Consider the following 16,042-nt stretch of genomic DNA (forward strand, 5'->3'; position numbering starts at 1 on the left):
AATGAATTGATTGTATTAAACACAAAATTTTTATTACAAATAAAAGAAAAAGTCACAAAGCATCAAGAAGAAAAATAGCATCTTTTTATTTTTCTTTTTTCAACTGAAAGAAACAAAAAATATTTGTTTATCTACATTATAAAATTGGAAAAGGCGATGTTAATGAGAAAGTTTTGCATTAATGATTACATTATAAAATTGCTTTACATTATAAAATCCCAATGCTCCATAACAATACTCCCTCAACAGCTTTGCCAACCGGTTCGATATCGAATAGATAAATACAATTTATTCTAATTGTTGAAGAAAATAATACAAAATTCATTCAACTCTACACTTCATCAGTAATGGGAAGATTATTATACCACAACAGTACCATTGAAAAACTCAACACCATTATTATACCACAACAGTACCTTTGAAAAACTCAACACCAAGGTTTTCTGCAACAAAATTGAGGTCTCTCAAAACTGTGAACTTGTTCATCCTGTTGAGCCAACAGGCTTTCAGTGTAAGAACTAAGCTACTCCAGGCAAGCCAAAAGTATCTGCAAGGAATATCAATGGGATATTGATAGGCATATAACTTAAGTCAAGTCTGACACAAAACTAGAATACAAGAAAGTGAAGTTGAAATAAAACTGACACTAACATAAGGATACTTCTTTACTTTTCCACTCGCTCACCCAAAATGGAAAACCTAAGGCTTTGCTTGGTTGCAGAAATCTAAAAGAAAATAGCAAACAGGACCATGTTTCCAACAAATCACATCATTATTTTCATTTGACACTATTATCCTTTGAATGCAAAAATAGAGATTAACCCATTAAGATAATACGGTACCTAAAAAATGCCAGGCTACCTATTTTTCGTCCAGAATAACTTTCGTGCAATAAAAAAGAGATGACAACTCACCTTGCTTTGCCAAACCAAAGCCCTGCCATCTTATTCTACCAAATTTGTCAAGCTGGAAAATTTACCTTCAAACAAGCGAAAAAGCATCTTCTCAGACTAACAAAACAGAACTGTATGAATATTAGTTATGTTATTGATTAGGATATAAGAAACTTTTGATTACCCAGTTAGAAGGTTCAGAATCTTAAGTTCCTTTCTGAAGTAAAAATGATCACCAAATGAACAAACAATATGCCTCTGAAGAGCATCCTTCGCTCCATAACTAAATTTCCTCATAAATCGAAGAAGCAGTCGTTTAATGGGATTCAAGCATAAGAACCAAGAGTCTATAAAAGATACCTGATAACAGCAAATATATTATCATTTAGCAACACATAATAATTTCCAAACATGATTATTTTAACAAATAACTTATATAAAACATAAAATCAGCTGCCAAGAATTTCCATTCAAATACAATAAATAAAAGGACAACTGAAATATTAATTATAGGCTGATCTGATGAGCTACAAGCTCAACTAGGACAGTCATAACTCACAAGTCATACTAGCATAGTTATCTTCTATTCTTGTTTGCTGTTTTATTTGTTTGTTATATTATTGACTACAGATGCATGTAACTATAAGTTCTTTCTAGCAACAGAAAATTGAGAATCATTGATTCACCACACATGTCAAAAAGGAATGAAAAGTTAAATAAGAAAAATATAGAACCTCATATAGCTGCACGCTCTTGGACTCACTAAAGTGAGTCATAAAAAGGCTTGCTTCAAGAATCGACCATAGCCTGACAAGGAAAATGAGTTAAAATGCATCATCAATAACAATAACCAGAAACAAGAGAAAAGAAAAGTTAGCAACCAACAACATCTTTTGTTTTTCATGTTTTTGTTGTTTTCATGATTGCAATTTAGTGCTAACCCCTCCATTGCCATGGAGTCACTGATATGCCTCTTTATCACAATTTTAAAGCAATGCACTATCTATTCAACGTTCTCTTATCATGATAAAAATGGAAGATTTATAACATCATTAAGAAATACATAAATTTAATCCAAAACAAACATAGAAAAAAGAAACCATACCTGAGAGTTTGCTCTCAATGATAGACAGACTAAAGATGCTTCAGGGACAGCCAACTTGCTAGCATCAACGCCACTTGCATCAAAAACAATCGGCAGCTTTGATTTTCTACCATCAGAATATATAACATCTATGGCAGGAAACTTCCTTGCTGCAATTCCAGGAATTAGAATCTTATTTGCCAGTGCAATCTACAAGAAAAGAAAAAAAAAACTAACAATTAAAATGTTTACAGAAAGTAACATTAATTTTACTCAGAAATCAGTTGCAATTCAACTAATTTGAACAGATTTGCAAATGATATAGCCTATATGTATATAAAAAGAACAAATCAGTTAATACCTTACCACCATGTTGTTTTAGCTCAGAAATATCATCAAAATATCCTCTATTCAATTCATCAGCATTGCCCTAAATCAAATTAAAACAATTATTTATATTAAATCTCATGGAAAAAAGAGCACGTAACAAAATTTCAATAAACAAACAAAGCTTAAACTTACAGTCTTGCTCATTCTTTCTCGATTTTTTCCTTGCTTGCAAGCTGCACACACAAGACAAAAAGTTAAAAAGAACTATAGCTTAAAAAATCAAATATTTTAGAGTTAAAAAGGGGGAGATGGAGGAATTGCCTTGTAAATATCGAAGAAGCGAATAGATGATTTTGAAGCGAAATGTTGAAGAGGTGAAGGGGAAATCTTTGGGTCATGACTTAGGAGGTATCGACAATTTGAAATCGAAGCACATGCCTGGTTTATCACTCGGTTTACCCTCAACATTTTCAGTTTTCGATTTAGATTTCAATTCCCCTTCTAAGAACCCTCTTGCTCTTTCCAACAATTGATGGAATTTTACAGATCAAGAAAAAAAATGGAAGAGAGGAAAAGAAAAAATCTATTGAGAGATAGAAAAAGAAAGCAGAAAAAAGAGGGCAGAAAAATTAGAAGAGAGGAAGATGGAATAAACGGAGGGAGAAAGTGGGGAGCCTTTCAGGTGAGAAAATGGAAGAGGGCAAAGTGGGGAGAGTTTTTGTGGTGATGGTCCCCTTAAACACCGAATTAGTAATCGGTGGTGAGGATACAAAATAGAAATCAGGTAATTTTACTGCATAGGCCCGTAATGGAATAAGCCCGTAATAGGGCATTCCATTGAACCAAACAGGTGTTTAGGGTGGGCTCACAAAATAAGGGTTATAATAGCATAGCCATTACATTGAACCAAACATGGTGTAAAAGAAATGGTTTAAAAATAAAAATAATGAATCTTCATGTAATATATATTTACTATGGTAACTTTTTTTTCCCTGAGTTTAGTAAAATGAATCTATTCGATACTAGTTTAATTAAAGAAATTATTTGATTTCTTTTTAAATGATACTAAATATTATTATAATGAAATTTTTATAAAAATAAAAGAAAAAAGGTAATCTGAACATGGATGAAGATTTGTATGGAAGTTTTTTTCTCTCACTTATAGCTAATAAAATTTTAATAAATATGCATTTTCTTTCATCTATATTGTAAGCGAGTAAAAGTAATATGAAAGACATTTGTAATAAAAATTGGATTGTATTTTATTATTTTTACTAAATAAATAAATAAATTAGCCATTGTACATTGAATCAAAGTCAAGTTGGTATTTATGTTAAAATTTTCATCCATTTCTACTATTAAAAATCAGTCGTTGGACGTTAAAATGAGGCACATGTGGCACTCTATGTGTAATTGTTTGATTATTCTGCCTTTCACATTATTTTCTTAATAGTAGAAATTAATGAAAATTTTAACAAAAAGAGCCAATTTTCTCTTTGATCTAATGCACCTAGGTTAATTTGCCTATTTTTTAAATAAAGAGAGCAAAATACAATCAACTCCTTGTGGGTTTGATATAATTTAGCAAACTTTTAATTTGATAAAATTATACATATAAAATCTTAATTTCGGTTTAATTATGCACATCATTTAGAAAAATAAAATATTTATTTGTTTTATTTTTGAATAAATATAATCAAATTATTTATTTATTTCGAGTTAAGAAAAGGGTAAACTACACCTATAGTCACTTTTGTTTATATTAAGTTACATTTTAGTCATTTATATTTAAAATGTTACATTTTAGTCACTTTCATTATCATGTTGTAACATTTTAGTCACTAAGTCGTTAATTGCAGTTAACGGTGTAACGGTAAGCTTCCATGCCATGTTAAATCATCATTTCAAACAAAAATTTTAAATTAAATTATACAATTGGTCTCTATATTTTTTTTCATTTTGAGCAATTTAATTTAATTTTTTATGTTCTTTAAATTTTCCTTTTTTCTTTATTTTCCATTCTCTTTTGCTTCTTCTCATGTTTTTCTAATTCTCCATTTCTTTTAACATATCAAGAAGTCAATTTGGCAATGAAGAAAAAAGCAGGAAGCCGAAAGCTATCAAAACCCATAAACCCATACATCTATTAACTATCAAAACCCTTCACCATCACCCATCATCTTCATTTCATTCATTAACACATTCACCAATACCATGACCTCATTCATGACAAACTCAACAATATTATCCTCCTCACTAAATAAACCCACGTTCAAATCAATCAAGAATCCAAGTAAACAACAATTAATAAGCCCTGAAAAATCACAGAGAGTCAAAGATTAGACAATGACTGGTGATGGAGGAGCACATATAAGAAAATCGAGCCGATCTAATGGTTGATGATGGAGATTCGATCTTGGGTAGTCTAAATGTTGGGGATTTTTTGAGATGTTTTTGAAAGGATGTCATGGTAGTGGTGAAAGTATTAATAGATGAAATGAAGATGATGGGTGGTGGTGGAGGGTTTTGATGGTTAGCAGATAGTATGAGTTTATAACTTTTAGTTATAGGCAATGATGACTTTTAACTTCTGCCTTCTTTCTTCACTACCAAACTTTTTGATATGTTAAAAGAAATAGAGAAATAGAAAATAGAGAAAGAAGCAAAAGAGAATAAAAATAAAGAATAAAAGAATAAAAATTTAAAGAACATAAAAGAAAAAAATAAAATTACTTAAAACGAAAAAAATATAGGAACCAATTATATAATTTAATCTAAATTTTTTTATTTGAAATGATGATTTAATGTGTCATGTTAGTTTACCGTTATATTTTTAACGAAAATTAATGGCTCAGTGATTAAAATGTTACAACACATTAATGTAAGTAATTAAAACTTAACATTTCAAACATAAGTAACTAAAATATAACTTGAGATAAATAAAAGTGACCATAAGTGTAATTTACCCTAAAAAAATGTTGCAGACAGTGGTAGTTTTGTAAATTAACAACACACCGTGGCGCCCAATTCTGGTAGGCAAAACGCGATCCCAACCGCGACTTTTATTTTAGAACATTCCAGTGCGTTTCTCACGTAAAACAGAAAATTAAAAAGGAAAAAAAAAATTAGGGTAGGAAGTTCCCTTGTCTTCTTCTCGGTGTCGGACTTCAATTCATTTCATTTCATTTATCTGCAAGAACGAAGGAAATAGAATTTTCCTCTTTTTTTGTTTTGTGAATTCTTGAGAAATGGTTGATGTAGCCGATAAATTGGCATATTTTCAAGCCATCACGGGACTCGAAGATCCCGATTTGTGTACGGAAATCCTTCAGGCCCATGGTTGGGACCTTGAACTCGCCATCTCTTCCTTCACCTCTTCCACTCAACCCTCCGCTTCTTCCACTGTCTCTGATTCCGACCCTCCCGATTCACGGGCCCGGACTGATTCCGCCTCCGCCTCCGGTCCTATTACCGCTCCCGCACCGGGCTTAGCCTGGAGACTCGTTACATTACCGATTTCCGTGATATCCGGAAGTTTAGGGTTGATCTCTGGCGCTGTTGGGCTGGGTCTATGGGCCGCGGGTGGAGTTCTTTCGTATTCCCTTGGGATGATCGGGCTAGGCTCTGGGCAGGGCGGGGAATCATCGGCCGGGTTGGTATCGGTCTCAGCTGCGGCTTCTGAAGCGATGGATTTCGTGGCGGCGTTTGAGAGGGAGTACGGAACGAGGGGGCCGAATTTTGTCGGCGAGGGTTTTATGGACGCGTTGCAGAGGTCGAGGAACGCCTTCAAGCTGTTATTTGTGTACTTGCACTCGCCGGACCACCCGGATTCGCCCGTGTTCTGCGAAAGGACGTTGTGTTCCGAGGCTCTGGCGCCCTTTGTGAATGAGAATTTCGTAGCGTGGGGCGGAAGCATTAGGGCTAGTGAAGGTTTTAAGATGAGTAATAGCTTGAAAGCCTCCAGGTTCCCGTTTTGTGCAGTCGTTATGCCTGCTACCAATCAGAGGATCGCGCTTCTTCAACAGGTGCGTACCATTGTGATTCTCACTTTGGATGTAATTATTGATAATGTAATTTAATACTGTTTTCAAGGGCAAAAGAATCATAGTGATTAGCTTTCATTTTGGAAATTTCAGAAACTGAAATTGACCCATTGTTCATACTCTCAGATAAGTTTAAGTTCATTTATGACTTCAATTAATCACATGATGCTGGATAAGTAGGTAAAAAAATCAGGGATTTCATTCTAATTGTTATTTTGTCCTTTTGTTTCTGATGAGTACAGAGCTTAGTTGAATTTCTTCTTACTTTTGTTTTATGCATAATACATAATGTTGACAACGGATTTACTATATAGTAACTAGAGTTTACAAGCCAATAACGGGTAAGTCAAATAGTTGTTAAAGTACAAATAAATGTAGAATGAATTTTCTTTTAATGATTAATTAGCATAAAGCTTATCTTATCCGATTTTCCGCATGCCAAATAGTAGTTCCTCCTATTTTGTTGTAAGGCATATTTTGAGATTTATATTGTGCTTACTTTTGGGTACTAGCTTCTCTGTTTCTTTACATTAAGATGCAGCTTAAACCTAAATTGTGCGCGCAACATTCCTGACTACATGTTAAACTTCTCTGCCTGCGTATGTTTTAATTACTTGACTTCATTGGAAAATTTAATAGCACTAGTGCTTCTCATTATTTTTTGGTTGTGACTTGTCTTAATAAATGGTTATTTAGCTGATTTAGCTGTTTATGGACTTCTTTGCTTTCACAAATCAGGTTTATACAGTTTCAATGTCATTCACTCTAGCTCTTACTACATTCTGTGTGAAATTATCTCTTTCTTAAAGTCAAGTCTTGAACCCTGGAATGCCGATATTGTTAATGGTGATCTTTCCTTTTGAGTATTACAATGAACTATTCTCTTTCACTGTAGGTTGAGGGACCTAAATCTCCTGAAGAAATGCTCACAATACTACAGAGAGTGCTTGAAGAAAGTGCTCCTGTTCTTGTTGCTGCAAGACTAGATGCAGAAGAGAGAAGAAACAACCTGCGTTTAAGGGAGGAGCAAGATGCTGCTTATAGAGCAGCGCTTGAAGCTGATCAGGTAGGCTGATTTGTAATCTTAAATTAGTAACTTTAGTAACACTTCCTCATTGGTACCATCATATTCGAAGACGACTAGAAATGTGAAATTGCTATCCCTCTCTTGATCATTGAATGGATCTGTGCTGTAAAACCTACTGTTTGACTAATGACTTGACACTGTCATTTCTTTTTATGATTTAAGGCTAGGGAACGCCAGAGGAGAGAGGAGCAAGAACGACTGGAAAGGGAAGCAGCAGAAGCTGAGCGGAAACGTAAGGAAGAAGAAGAGGCTCGTGAAAGAGCAGCACGTGAAGCTGCTGAGAAGGAAGCTGCCCGAGCTAGAATGCGGCAAGAGAAAGCCTTGTCACTTGGTGATGAACCTGAGAAAGGACCTAATGTTACACAAGTAATGTCTCATTGGTTTTGACTTCACAAGTTTTTAGATCTGGTTAAGCAGGCTTAAATACCTTTCTTCTCATTTCCAATGATGTGGTTCTGTTATAAATCACCTGCATTTTCGACTTTCTCTGTTGGCAAGCATATTTATTAGTTCCCAAATTAAATATTTGCCTGTTGTGTTGGTGAATCAGGTTTTGGTACGTTTTCCTACTGGAGAACGCAAAGAAAGGAGGTTTCACAGTACTGCACCAATTCAAGCTGTTTATGATTATGTTGATTCATTGGGTTGCTTAGAAGTTGAGAATTACAACCTTGTCTCCAACTTTCCTCGAGTAACATATGGTACAGAGAAGCGCTCACTGACCTTGAAAGAGGCCGGATTACATCCTCAGGCCAGCCTCTTTGTGGAGCTAAACTAGTCTGAAGAAGTTGATAGTGTGAAGCTGTATGATGAATGGTAGTTTCAAAGATACCTGCTGGTAGACCCACATATTTTCTTATGTTCCTTCTTCATTTCAACATAATTTAGCAATGACAAATTGAGAAAAACACACAGCTCCAAGTCACTGGATACTTTTTTCCCCACTTTTCTTCAATTAAGATTCTGTCAACCAAATGGAGGATGTTAAAACATGGGACTTTTAGGACTGAATAAGAATTTCTATCCGGTTAGGGTGTGTTCTTTGTTCTGCTGCTTAAAGCCAATTGACATGTTATGATATGAAAAAGGTTAGGATTTAAAGGTTTTATTATTGGTATTACTTTAATGTTTTTAATAATAACGGATGAAGTGTTTGAAAGCAGAGGAAGCCAGAAACATAAAGCTAAAAACAACAAACAAACTGTGAAGAAAGTAATAATCTTTAGTTCATAAGTGATGCAACGGATGTTAGTAATTTGACATCAGTCTTATATAAGAACAGTATATCTTATAGTATTTATTTAATCTCCAGAAGATGACTTGCCATGTTATTAGAACACGGCCCCAGCAGCGAATAGTGTGAATCGCATGTGGTGGTAATAACAAGTGCATTGTTAGTCGTAAAGATTAGGGAAGAAGTAGTTAAATACAACCCGTATACGTTGAACAAAAAGGAGTCTCTGATGATATTTGGAGGGACATGTCAGAAAGTTTTGGAAAGACATTAGGCGGCGAGCCATGCTGAGTGTTGGCCTTGTTAGGCGTAATACAATTCAATGAATCCCAGGTGCCCCATGGATGTGCAACTTGGTCGTTGAATGCTGCCCAAACAACTTCTAGATTCCATCCCTGTCCTGAGACATGTTAGAATGGATAGGTATAATCATATACATAGATCTTAAATCCTAGTTTTAGAATGTCATATATTAGTATGAATATAAATGTATGGACTTTCAACGTCACTAATAAAGATAAATCAGTTAGAAAATTAATGATGGATTGTATTGCATCTGGTGTGCAAGGAATGTGCACAAGCATTCATGTAATCTATAGAAGCGAGTGTGGCGAGAATATTTGTATTTGCCAATTTTTGTTCTAAATGTCGTCACAACAAATGTTAAGTAAAGTTAATTTATTATATCTGTAAATTAATTATTTTTTAGATAAAGTCATCATTCAACCTTTAAATCCTCCAATAAATTTTTAATTCTTGAACACTTCTTCTCTTCATCTAATCCTTATATGCTGACTATTTTAAATTGATTGACGGAAGTTACCATGAAGGAATTCTATGATTTCTTTGCTTTATAGATGAGAAAACAAGGTAAAAGTGCATCATGCAAGCCCTATAATAAGAGTCAGATTTCATTTTACTTTATTTACTCAAAAAATGAGTAAATTAATCCTTGTATATTATATTAAAGAGCAAATTGGTCCTAAATTCATGTAAAAAATTTCATCTATTTCTATTGTTAAAATTGTTGTAGTTAATAGAATAATTAGACAGTTAAATGTGACATGTCACATGCGTCTCATGTTGACGTATAGAGACCAATTTTTTATTATTAAAATTGAGCAAATTAAACATTGTACATTAGATTAAAGAGTAAATTGGTTCTTTTTGTTAGAAAAATAATCTATTTCTATTGTTAAAAACCAGTGTAGTTGATAGAATAATCAAACAATTACAAGTGATTTGTCACATGTGCCTCATGCTGACATACATAGACCAATTTTAACTGTAAAAATTGATGTAACTTTTAATAAGATGGTTAATTTGCTCTTTGATCTAACGTGCGGGGACGAGTTTGCTTATTTTTTTTAGTATAAGAGGCAAAATGCAGTTTGATTCATAGTATAAAGGTCTCTGCAATACTTTTATTAATAAAACAGAAACAAATAAATATATGAAATAATCACCAAAAGAATTATTTTAGATATGATTAATTTTTATATATATTTGCATGTACATTTTATAGTCCATATTTAAGATTTGAAATTATCATTCTCAACAATTTTATCTCTAAAATTAGAAATATATTCACTCTCTTAAAATATAATATATTTTACAATTACATTCAACCACTTATAGATAAAATACTTTACTTTTTAACCTTCCTTCAGTTAGCTAATCTATACCTACAATGAAAGTTGTCCTCAAGCTTCAGGAATGCTAATTAAAGGTATTCTCTTATTGTCACGTAATGCATGTCATATGCAATGATTTTAAGGGTAATTATGGGAATAAAAATATAAAATAATAATTTAGTATTAAATTTCGAATATAAAATTAATATGAATCTTTAAAATTTATATAACAAAATTACTAATGTATCAAGATTCAAGTAGTAGCATCTTGATTATCGATTTGTATATATATATCATTCAATATTAGCTAATGATTGATAAAAGTTTTAATATTTTCCACCAATTTTATTTTTTATATTAATTATTGTTTAAAAATAAAATGTCATAATAAGATTAAATTTTAAATATTTTAATATTTCATCCCTAGCTTAATTATTCTCTCCTTATTAAGGGAAAATGATAATTTAATTGGAAAAGATGAGTGGTGTGCCCATAATAATCGATCAGAAGCAAACAGTGCATCCAAGAAACATGGAAGTGGTTTCATATGGATTGTTGCTTTGCATGAAATTCATACATCAATAATCATTCATTTTCTCTTCAACAAATTACATCATTTGGACTGTGGATTCCTATGTATTTCAATATGCACCATCCTTTTTGTACGGAAAAACCTTTAATTTTTTTAAAATGCTTTAAAAATTACAAAAATTATTATTAAACAATTTAATTTTTTATTTAAGTAATACTTTTATTTTAATCACTAGAATATTAAGTTTTTTTAAAAAATTCGTTAACGAGTTCTAAGCTATAATTTGATAATTGGTCGATAGATTAATACCTATCAATAAATAAATAAAACATACCTTACATCTAAATTAATCTAACAGTTAGTGTCGAAGATCAGGAAAAAATTTTATTTGAAATTTGTTTTGCAGATTTTGACGTTTAAAATTATTTCATAAAAAAAATTTGTAGAAGAAAAAGAGAATAAAAGCATTGGTGCAGGCAATGCAAAGAAGGTTGTACAATAGCAATTTTATCAGTATAATAATTTAAATTCAAAATTTTCGAATAATTTAATGATATTTTATAATATTATGAAGTTAAATTATCAAAATGTAAATTTAGTAACAGTTAAATCAGCTTAAATATGTGGATTGAGTTTTAAATCGATTAGCATGACATTGTTGCTAATGTAGGAAGATATTAATTTAAGTGTGTTGAAGTGTATAATACTTCTATTTATAGGGTAAGGGAGACTATTATAATGAAATTATTTCAAAAAGAAAAAAAAAACATCCTTGCTCTTCCCACGTACTTTCTTTAATGATTAACCAAATCCAAAATGCACCGCCTTTAGTTCAGGAAATCTCATAAATTGATTGCTATTGCTGACTTCATTTTTCTGTCCGTAAACTCTTCAACTTTAAGATAGATAACCTTCTTGTTTCTTTAACAAACTTAAAAGTTTAAAGTATTAATCAATTAGTGGGGTGAAAGTAAAAAAAGTATTTAAATGACTTAAATTAAGTATTTTATAATTGGAAAGGATTAAAGTTGATATTAATCCAGCCAAGCTCCATTAAGTAGGGTATTGATGAATTCGGTGGGAATTTAAAGGAGAAGTTTTGGAGCTCCTTGGTAAAGTAAATTGGAGGAAAAAGAATTCCCTTCCCGGACAACAACTTGGTAATAGCAATTAAAACCGCACCGCACCCTACCCCATGAAAATCGGTGCAACCCTTTTAAAGTACTTCTCAATATGCCCCTACCCCCACAACTAAGTTGCGTTTTTTTGCTTCTTTAGCCTCTGGCTCTGCCACTTCTTCTTTTCAATCTCTTTTGTCTCCAAAATTTCAAGTTTTTTTTTTTTTTTTAAGGATTTTTTGCTGCCTCGAATTTTCACAAATTCCGTGAAAACTTTTGGGGGCATAAAATTAAAATGCCGGTAGCATTATGGGGGGAGAATATGGGATTAGTATGAAATTCATTAGAAATTCGATTCAAGGTAAAAACAACCGTATGAAATTGGATTATCGGAAACCGGTGGAAGAATATATGGATTCCGTCGTTGCATTTGGATGTCGATTCCGATTTCGATTCCGATCGGTAATCGATTCGTATTCAATAGCTTCTGAGGCATTCTCTGAAAAACAACAACAGATTCTCTCCTCCTCCTCGTCTTTGCTTCCGATCAGGGTCAATTTTGACCTATAACAGCCTTTTCGGCTTTTTTCCCCCTCATAATTTGTCTTTTTTTTTCCCCTTTTTTTGTGTATTTTGGCTGTTTTTTGTTGGAATTTTCGATCGGGTTTTATAGTTGTGGCGTCGGTTAGTTCTTTCTGCACATAAAAAAATGGAGGCGGCTGATGGTTGTGATTTTGCTGAGAAAGATCCGTTGGGTCGATACGTTCGGGTATATTTTTCGGTACCTTTTTATATATGTATATTGTTGTTTCTCTCTTGCATTGTTTATGGTTTACTTATCTGTTTGGTTGCCAAGTTGGAGCAAAGCAATTTGACATAAATTTTCGAATTCTGAAGGAAAAGTTGGAACTTTTACAGAATAATCAACTAGTTGCTTATTGTTTAAACCTGTCAATATAATTTTTTGTATAGGCAGTCCAAGGTACTTTTTTTCCCACATATTTTCTTAGCAACCAAACAGCGTAAAGTTTGAGTAATGCAATCCATTGGCCTGAATTTAACCAAATTTGATTGTCCTCGAACTTCTATATTATTAAGTTTGCAAATTTCTCATCTTTGGTCATTTTAGAGCTGTTCTAAGTGTTTTTTTTGTTACAAGGTGAAATAATTACTTTTATTGCTTTCATTTTAATGAACATGACAAAATTTGATTATAAGAAATGCCTTTAACAAAATTAAGCTTAAAATGTGTATCCTTAAATCCTTATATTATTCTCAAGTATTTTGCTTTATTCGAAGTTGCTTCATTGGTTTGCTCTTTTGGATTTAGTGATATAATCTTTATGGTTTTTGTTTTTATTCCTTCAGTATGATGAGATCCTGGGGAAGGGAGCATTCAAGACTGTGTATGGTTTCAAGGCATATCTTCTCTAAATTTGGTTAACTTGTATAGGCATATGGTTTTGATTGATGGTTCCATTTTGGCTGCTACATTGTCTCTTTTGTAGTTTCAAGGGATTTGACGAAGCTGATGGAATAGAGGTTGCGTGGAACCAAGTCAATATCGAAGATGTATTGCAGACATCTGAACAGCTGGAAAGATTATATTCGGAGGTTCACCTTTTGAAGTCATTGAAACATGAAAATATTATGAAGTTCTACAATTCCTGGGTGGATGATAAGAACAATTCCATCTACATGATAACAGAGTTGTTTACTTCTGGAAGTTTGAGGCAGTAAGTTCCATGAACTTCTTTTCTGCTTGGCTTTGTCGTTCATTTATGGTATTTTGGAATTTACTTTCTCCTTTTAGATACCGTAAGAAGCATAAAAATGTTGATTTGAAAGCCATCAAGAACTGGTCACGGCAGATCCTTAGAGGTTTACACTATCTGCATAGTCACAATCCTCCAATCATTCACAGAGATTTAAAATGTGATAATATATTTGTAAATGGAAACAATGGAGAAGTCAAGATCGGAGATCTCGGGTTGGCAACCGTCATGGAGCAACCCACTGCTCAAAGTGTAATTGGTACTTCATTTTCACAAAAATAAGTAATGCTGTGGCTTCAGCTAATCCATTTCAGTTGAAATTTGTAATGCTTTGTTCTTTGGTGTAGGAACACCTGAATTCATGGCTCCAGAGCTTTATGATGAGGAGTATAATGAGCTTGTCGACATTTATTCTATGCTGTGGCTTCAGCTAATCCATTTCAGTTGAAATTTGTAATGCTTTGTTCTTTGGTGTAGGAACACCTGAATTCATGGCTCCAGAGCTTTATGATGAGGAGTATAATGAGCTTGTCGACATTTATTCTTTTGGTATGTGCATGTTGGAGATGGTTACTTGTGAATATCCATATAATGAAAGCAAAAATCCTGCACAAATATATAAGAAAGTTTCCTCTGTAAGTTGACAACTCTCTCCAATATTTAATTTCTTCCAGTATTCCTGTTTAAGCTCTCTCTAACTCTTTTCCCTGCAGGGTATTAAACCTGCTTCCCTTGGCAAAGTGAATGATCCCCAAGTTAAGCAGTTTATTGAGAAATGTCTTCTTCCAGCATCTATTAGATTGCCAGCTGCGGAGCTCTTGAAAGATCCATTCCTTTTGGCTGAAACCGCCAAGGAAGTTCGCGGTGGTCCACTGCAGTTACCAAATGTTATGCCCCAATTAGTAAATTTGATCCAGTCTGAACCTCATCCAATGGACATAGATCCTAACTGCAAAAAGCTTACGAAAAGCATCAATACAGCTCCTCGGTCCTCAACTCTTGAGCTACAATGTTTCACAGAGAATAACGAATTCAGGTTAAAAGGGGAGAAAAATGACGATAATACAATTTCATTGACCTTGCGTATTGCCGATCGATATGGTAAGTGAATATTCTGCTATAGAAAAAGTCTTACTCTTTATGTTCAAAGAACGACTTATGCACCGTGTATCTTTTAACAGGTCGAGCAAGGAATATCCATTTTTCATTTTATCTAGGTTCCGATACTGCTATTTCAATCACTGAGGAGATGGTCGAACAACTTGATTTGTCAAATGAAGATATAATAGCCATTGCAGAGTTGATTGACAGCATGATCTTGGAGCTTGTACCCTACTGGAAACCTTCATCTGGAAGCCTTAGTGATGTCACTATTAAAACAGTCAGCGAGCAAGGAGTTTTCTCAGAGTTGGCTGTTGTGAAATGTCGAGACACCCAAGAATCTCTCAGTTCCGATATATCAACCGAATGTGACGGAGTGGTAGCTTCAGATGGAAGTAATAACAAGCTAATGGGATCTTCTGGTTACGGTAATGGTGAGTACCATACTGATTCAAGAACATATGATTTTGGTTTAAATATTGGATGTGTTTATAATCATCTTGGACATAAAGAAGCGAGCGACGAGGAAAACCATTGCGAATCTTTTGTGATAAATGACTCTATAAATTACTCCGATACATCCTACTTAATGGATTCATGTTCATTTGCATCACAAGATATGAGCTTGTCAAGCATTTGTTCTATGTCAGTGGAAGACAAGGATAAGTTTGAGGAGCTGGAGTTTGAGCTTGATGCCATTAATTTACAGTATCAGCAGTGTTTCCAAGAGCTCATGAGGTTGAAAAATGCAGCAATGGAGAACGCCAAAAAGAGGTGGATAACAAAGAAGAAAGTATCTGTTATGTGATGTGCAGTTTCCCTCTTCCCCTTTAGTAGTTTTTCTTTTTTTTCTTTTTTCAAATATAGAAACTCTTTTGTTGACAGATTTCATTTTTTTTTTAATGTTTCTAAATATTGGATTTATGTTTGGATTTGAGTCCATTTAAACTTTGAGACTCTAAATTTCAATCTCAATCTTTAAATCCTTTTAAATATAGAAATTAAAATGATAAAAAAATTCTGGTATTATATTTGTAGTATAACTAAATTGTCAAACTCCATAACCAAATAGCTTGTTGATAGAGTAAATGCACGTGGGTTTTAAGCTCTAAAGGTCAAAATTTTGTAAGCTTTAAGCTTAATATCATCAACGTCCCGTAGACCGGACCAAAGGGCAACTTGTGTTACTAACATAAAGATATCCCAGAAAT

At 33.2% G+C, this 16,042-nt stretch overlaps 2 protein-coding genes and 1 pseudogene across 2 annotated transcripts; 2 read left to right on the top strand and 1 right to left on the bottom strand.

Annotated features, from left to right (window-relative positions):
• Nucleotides 1-555: 555 nt before the first annotated feature.
• Nucleotides 556-3,069, bottom strand: LOC108477212 (uncharacterized; annotated as a pseudogene).
• Nucleotides 3,070-5,350: 2,281 nt separating this feature from the next.
• On the top strand, nucleotides 5,351-8,545 carry LOC108479847 (plant UBX domain-containing protein 10-like). The gene is made up of 4 exons (XM_017782668.2): nucleotides 5,351-6,332; nucleotides 7,246-7,416; nucleotides 7,600-7,803; nucleotides 7,988-8,545. The coding sequence occupies exons 1-4, from the start codon at nucleotides 5,556-5,558 to the stop codon at nucleotides 8,213-8,215; spliced, it is 1,380 nt and encodes a 459-aa protein (XP_017638157.1). The 5' UTR covers nucleotides 5,351-5,555; the 3' UTR covers nucleotides 8,216-8,545.
• Nucleotides 8,546-11,897: 3,352 nt separating this feature from the next.
• LOC108479617 (serine/threonine-protein kinase WNK8) lies at nucleotides 11,898-15,800 on the top strand. The gene is made up of 7 exons (XM_053028178.1): nucleotides 11,898-12,724; nucleotides 13,324-13,361; nucleotides 13,464-13,691; nucleotides 13,769-13,989; nucleotides 14,208-14,365; nucleotides 14,444-14,831; nucleotides 14,912-15,800. Exons 1-7 carry the CDS (start codon nucleotides 12,665-12,667, stop codon nucleotides 15,637-15,639), a joined length of 1,821 nt encoding a protein of 606 aa, XP_052884138.1. The 5' UTR covers nucleotides 11,898-12,664; the 3' UTR covers nucleotides 15,640-15,800.
• The last annotated feature ends 242 nt before the right edge of the window (nucleotides 15,801-16,042 follow it).

Source organism: Gossypium arboreum, chromosome 1, assembly GCF_025698485.1.
Source record: "Gossypium arboreum isolate Shixiya-1 chromosome 1, ASM2569848v2, whole genome shotgun sequence".
Taxonomy (NCBI): Eukaryota; Viridiplantae; Streptophyta; class Magnoliopsida; order Malvales; family Malvaceae; genus Gossypium; species Gossypium arboreum.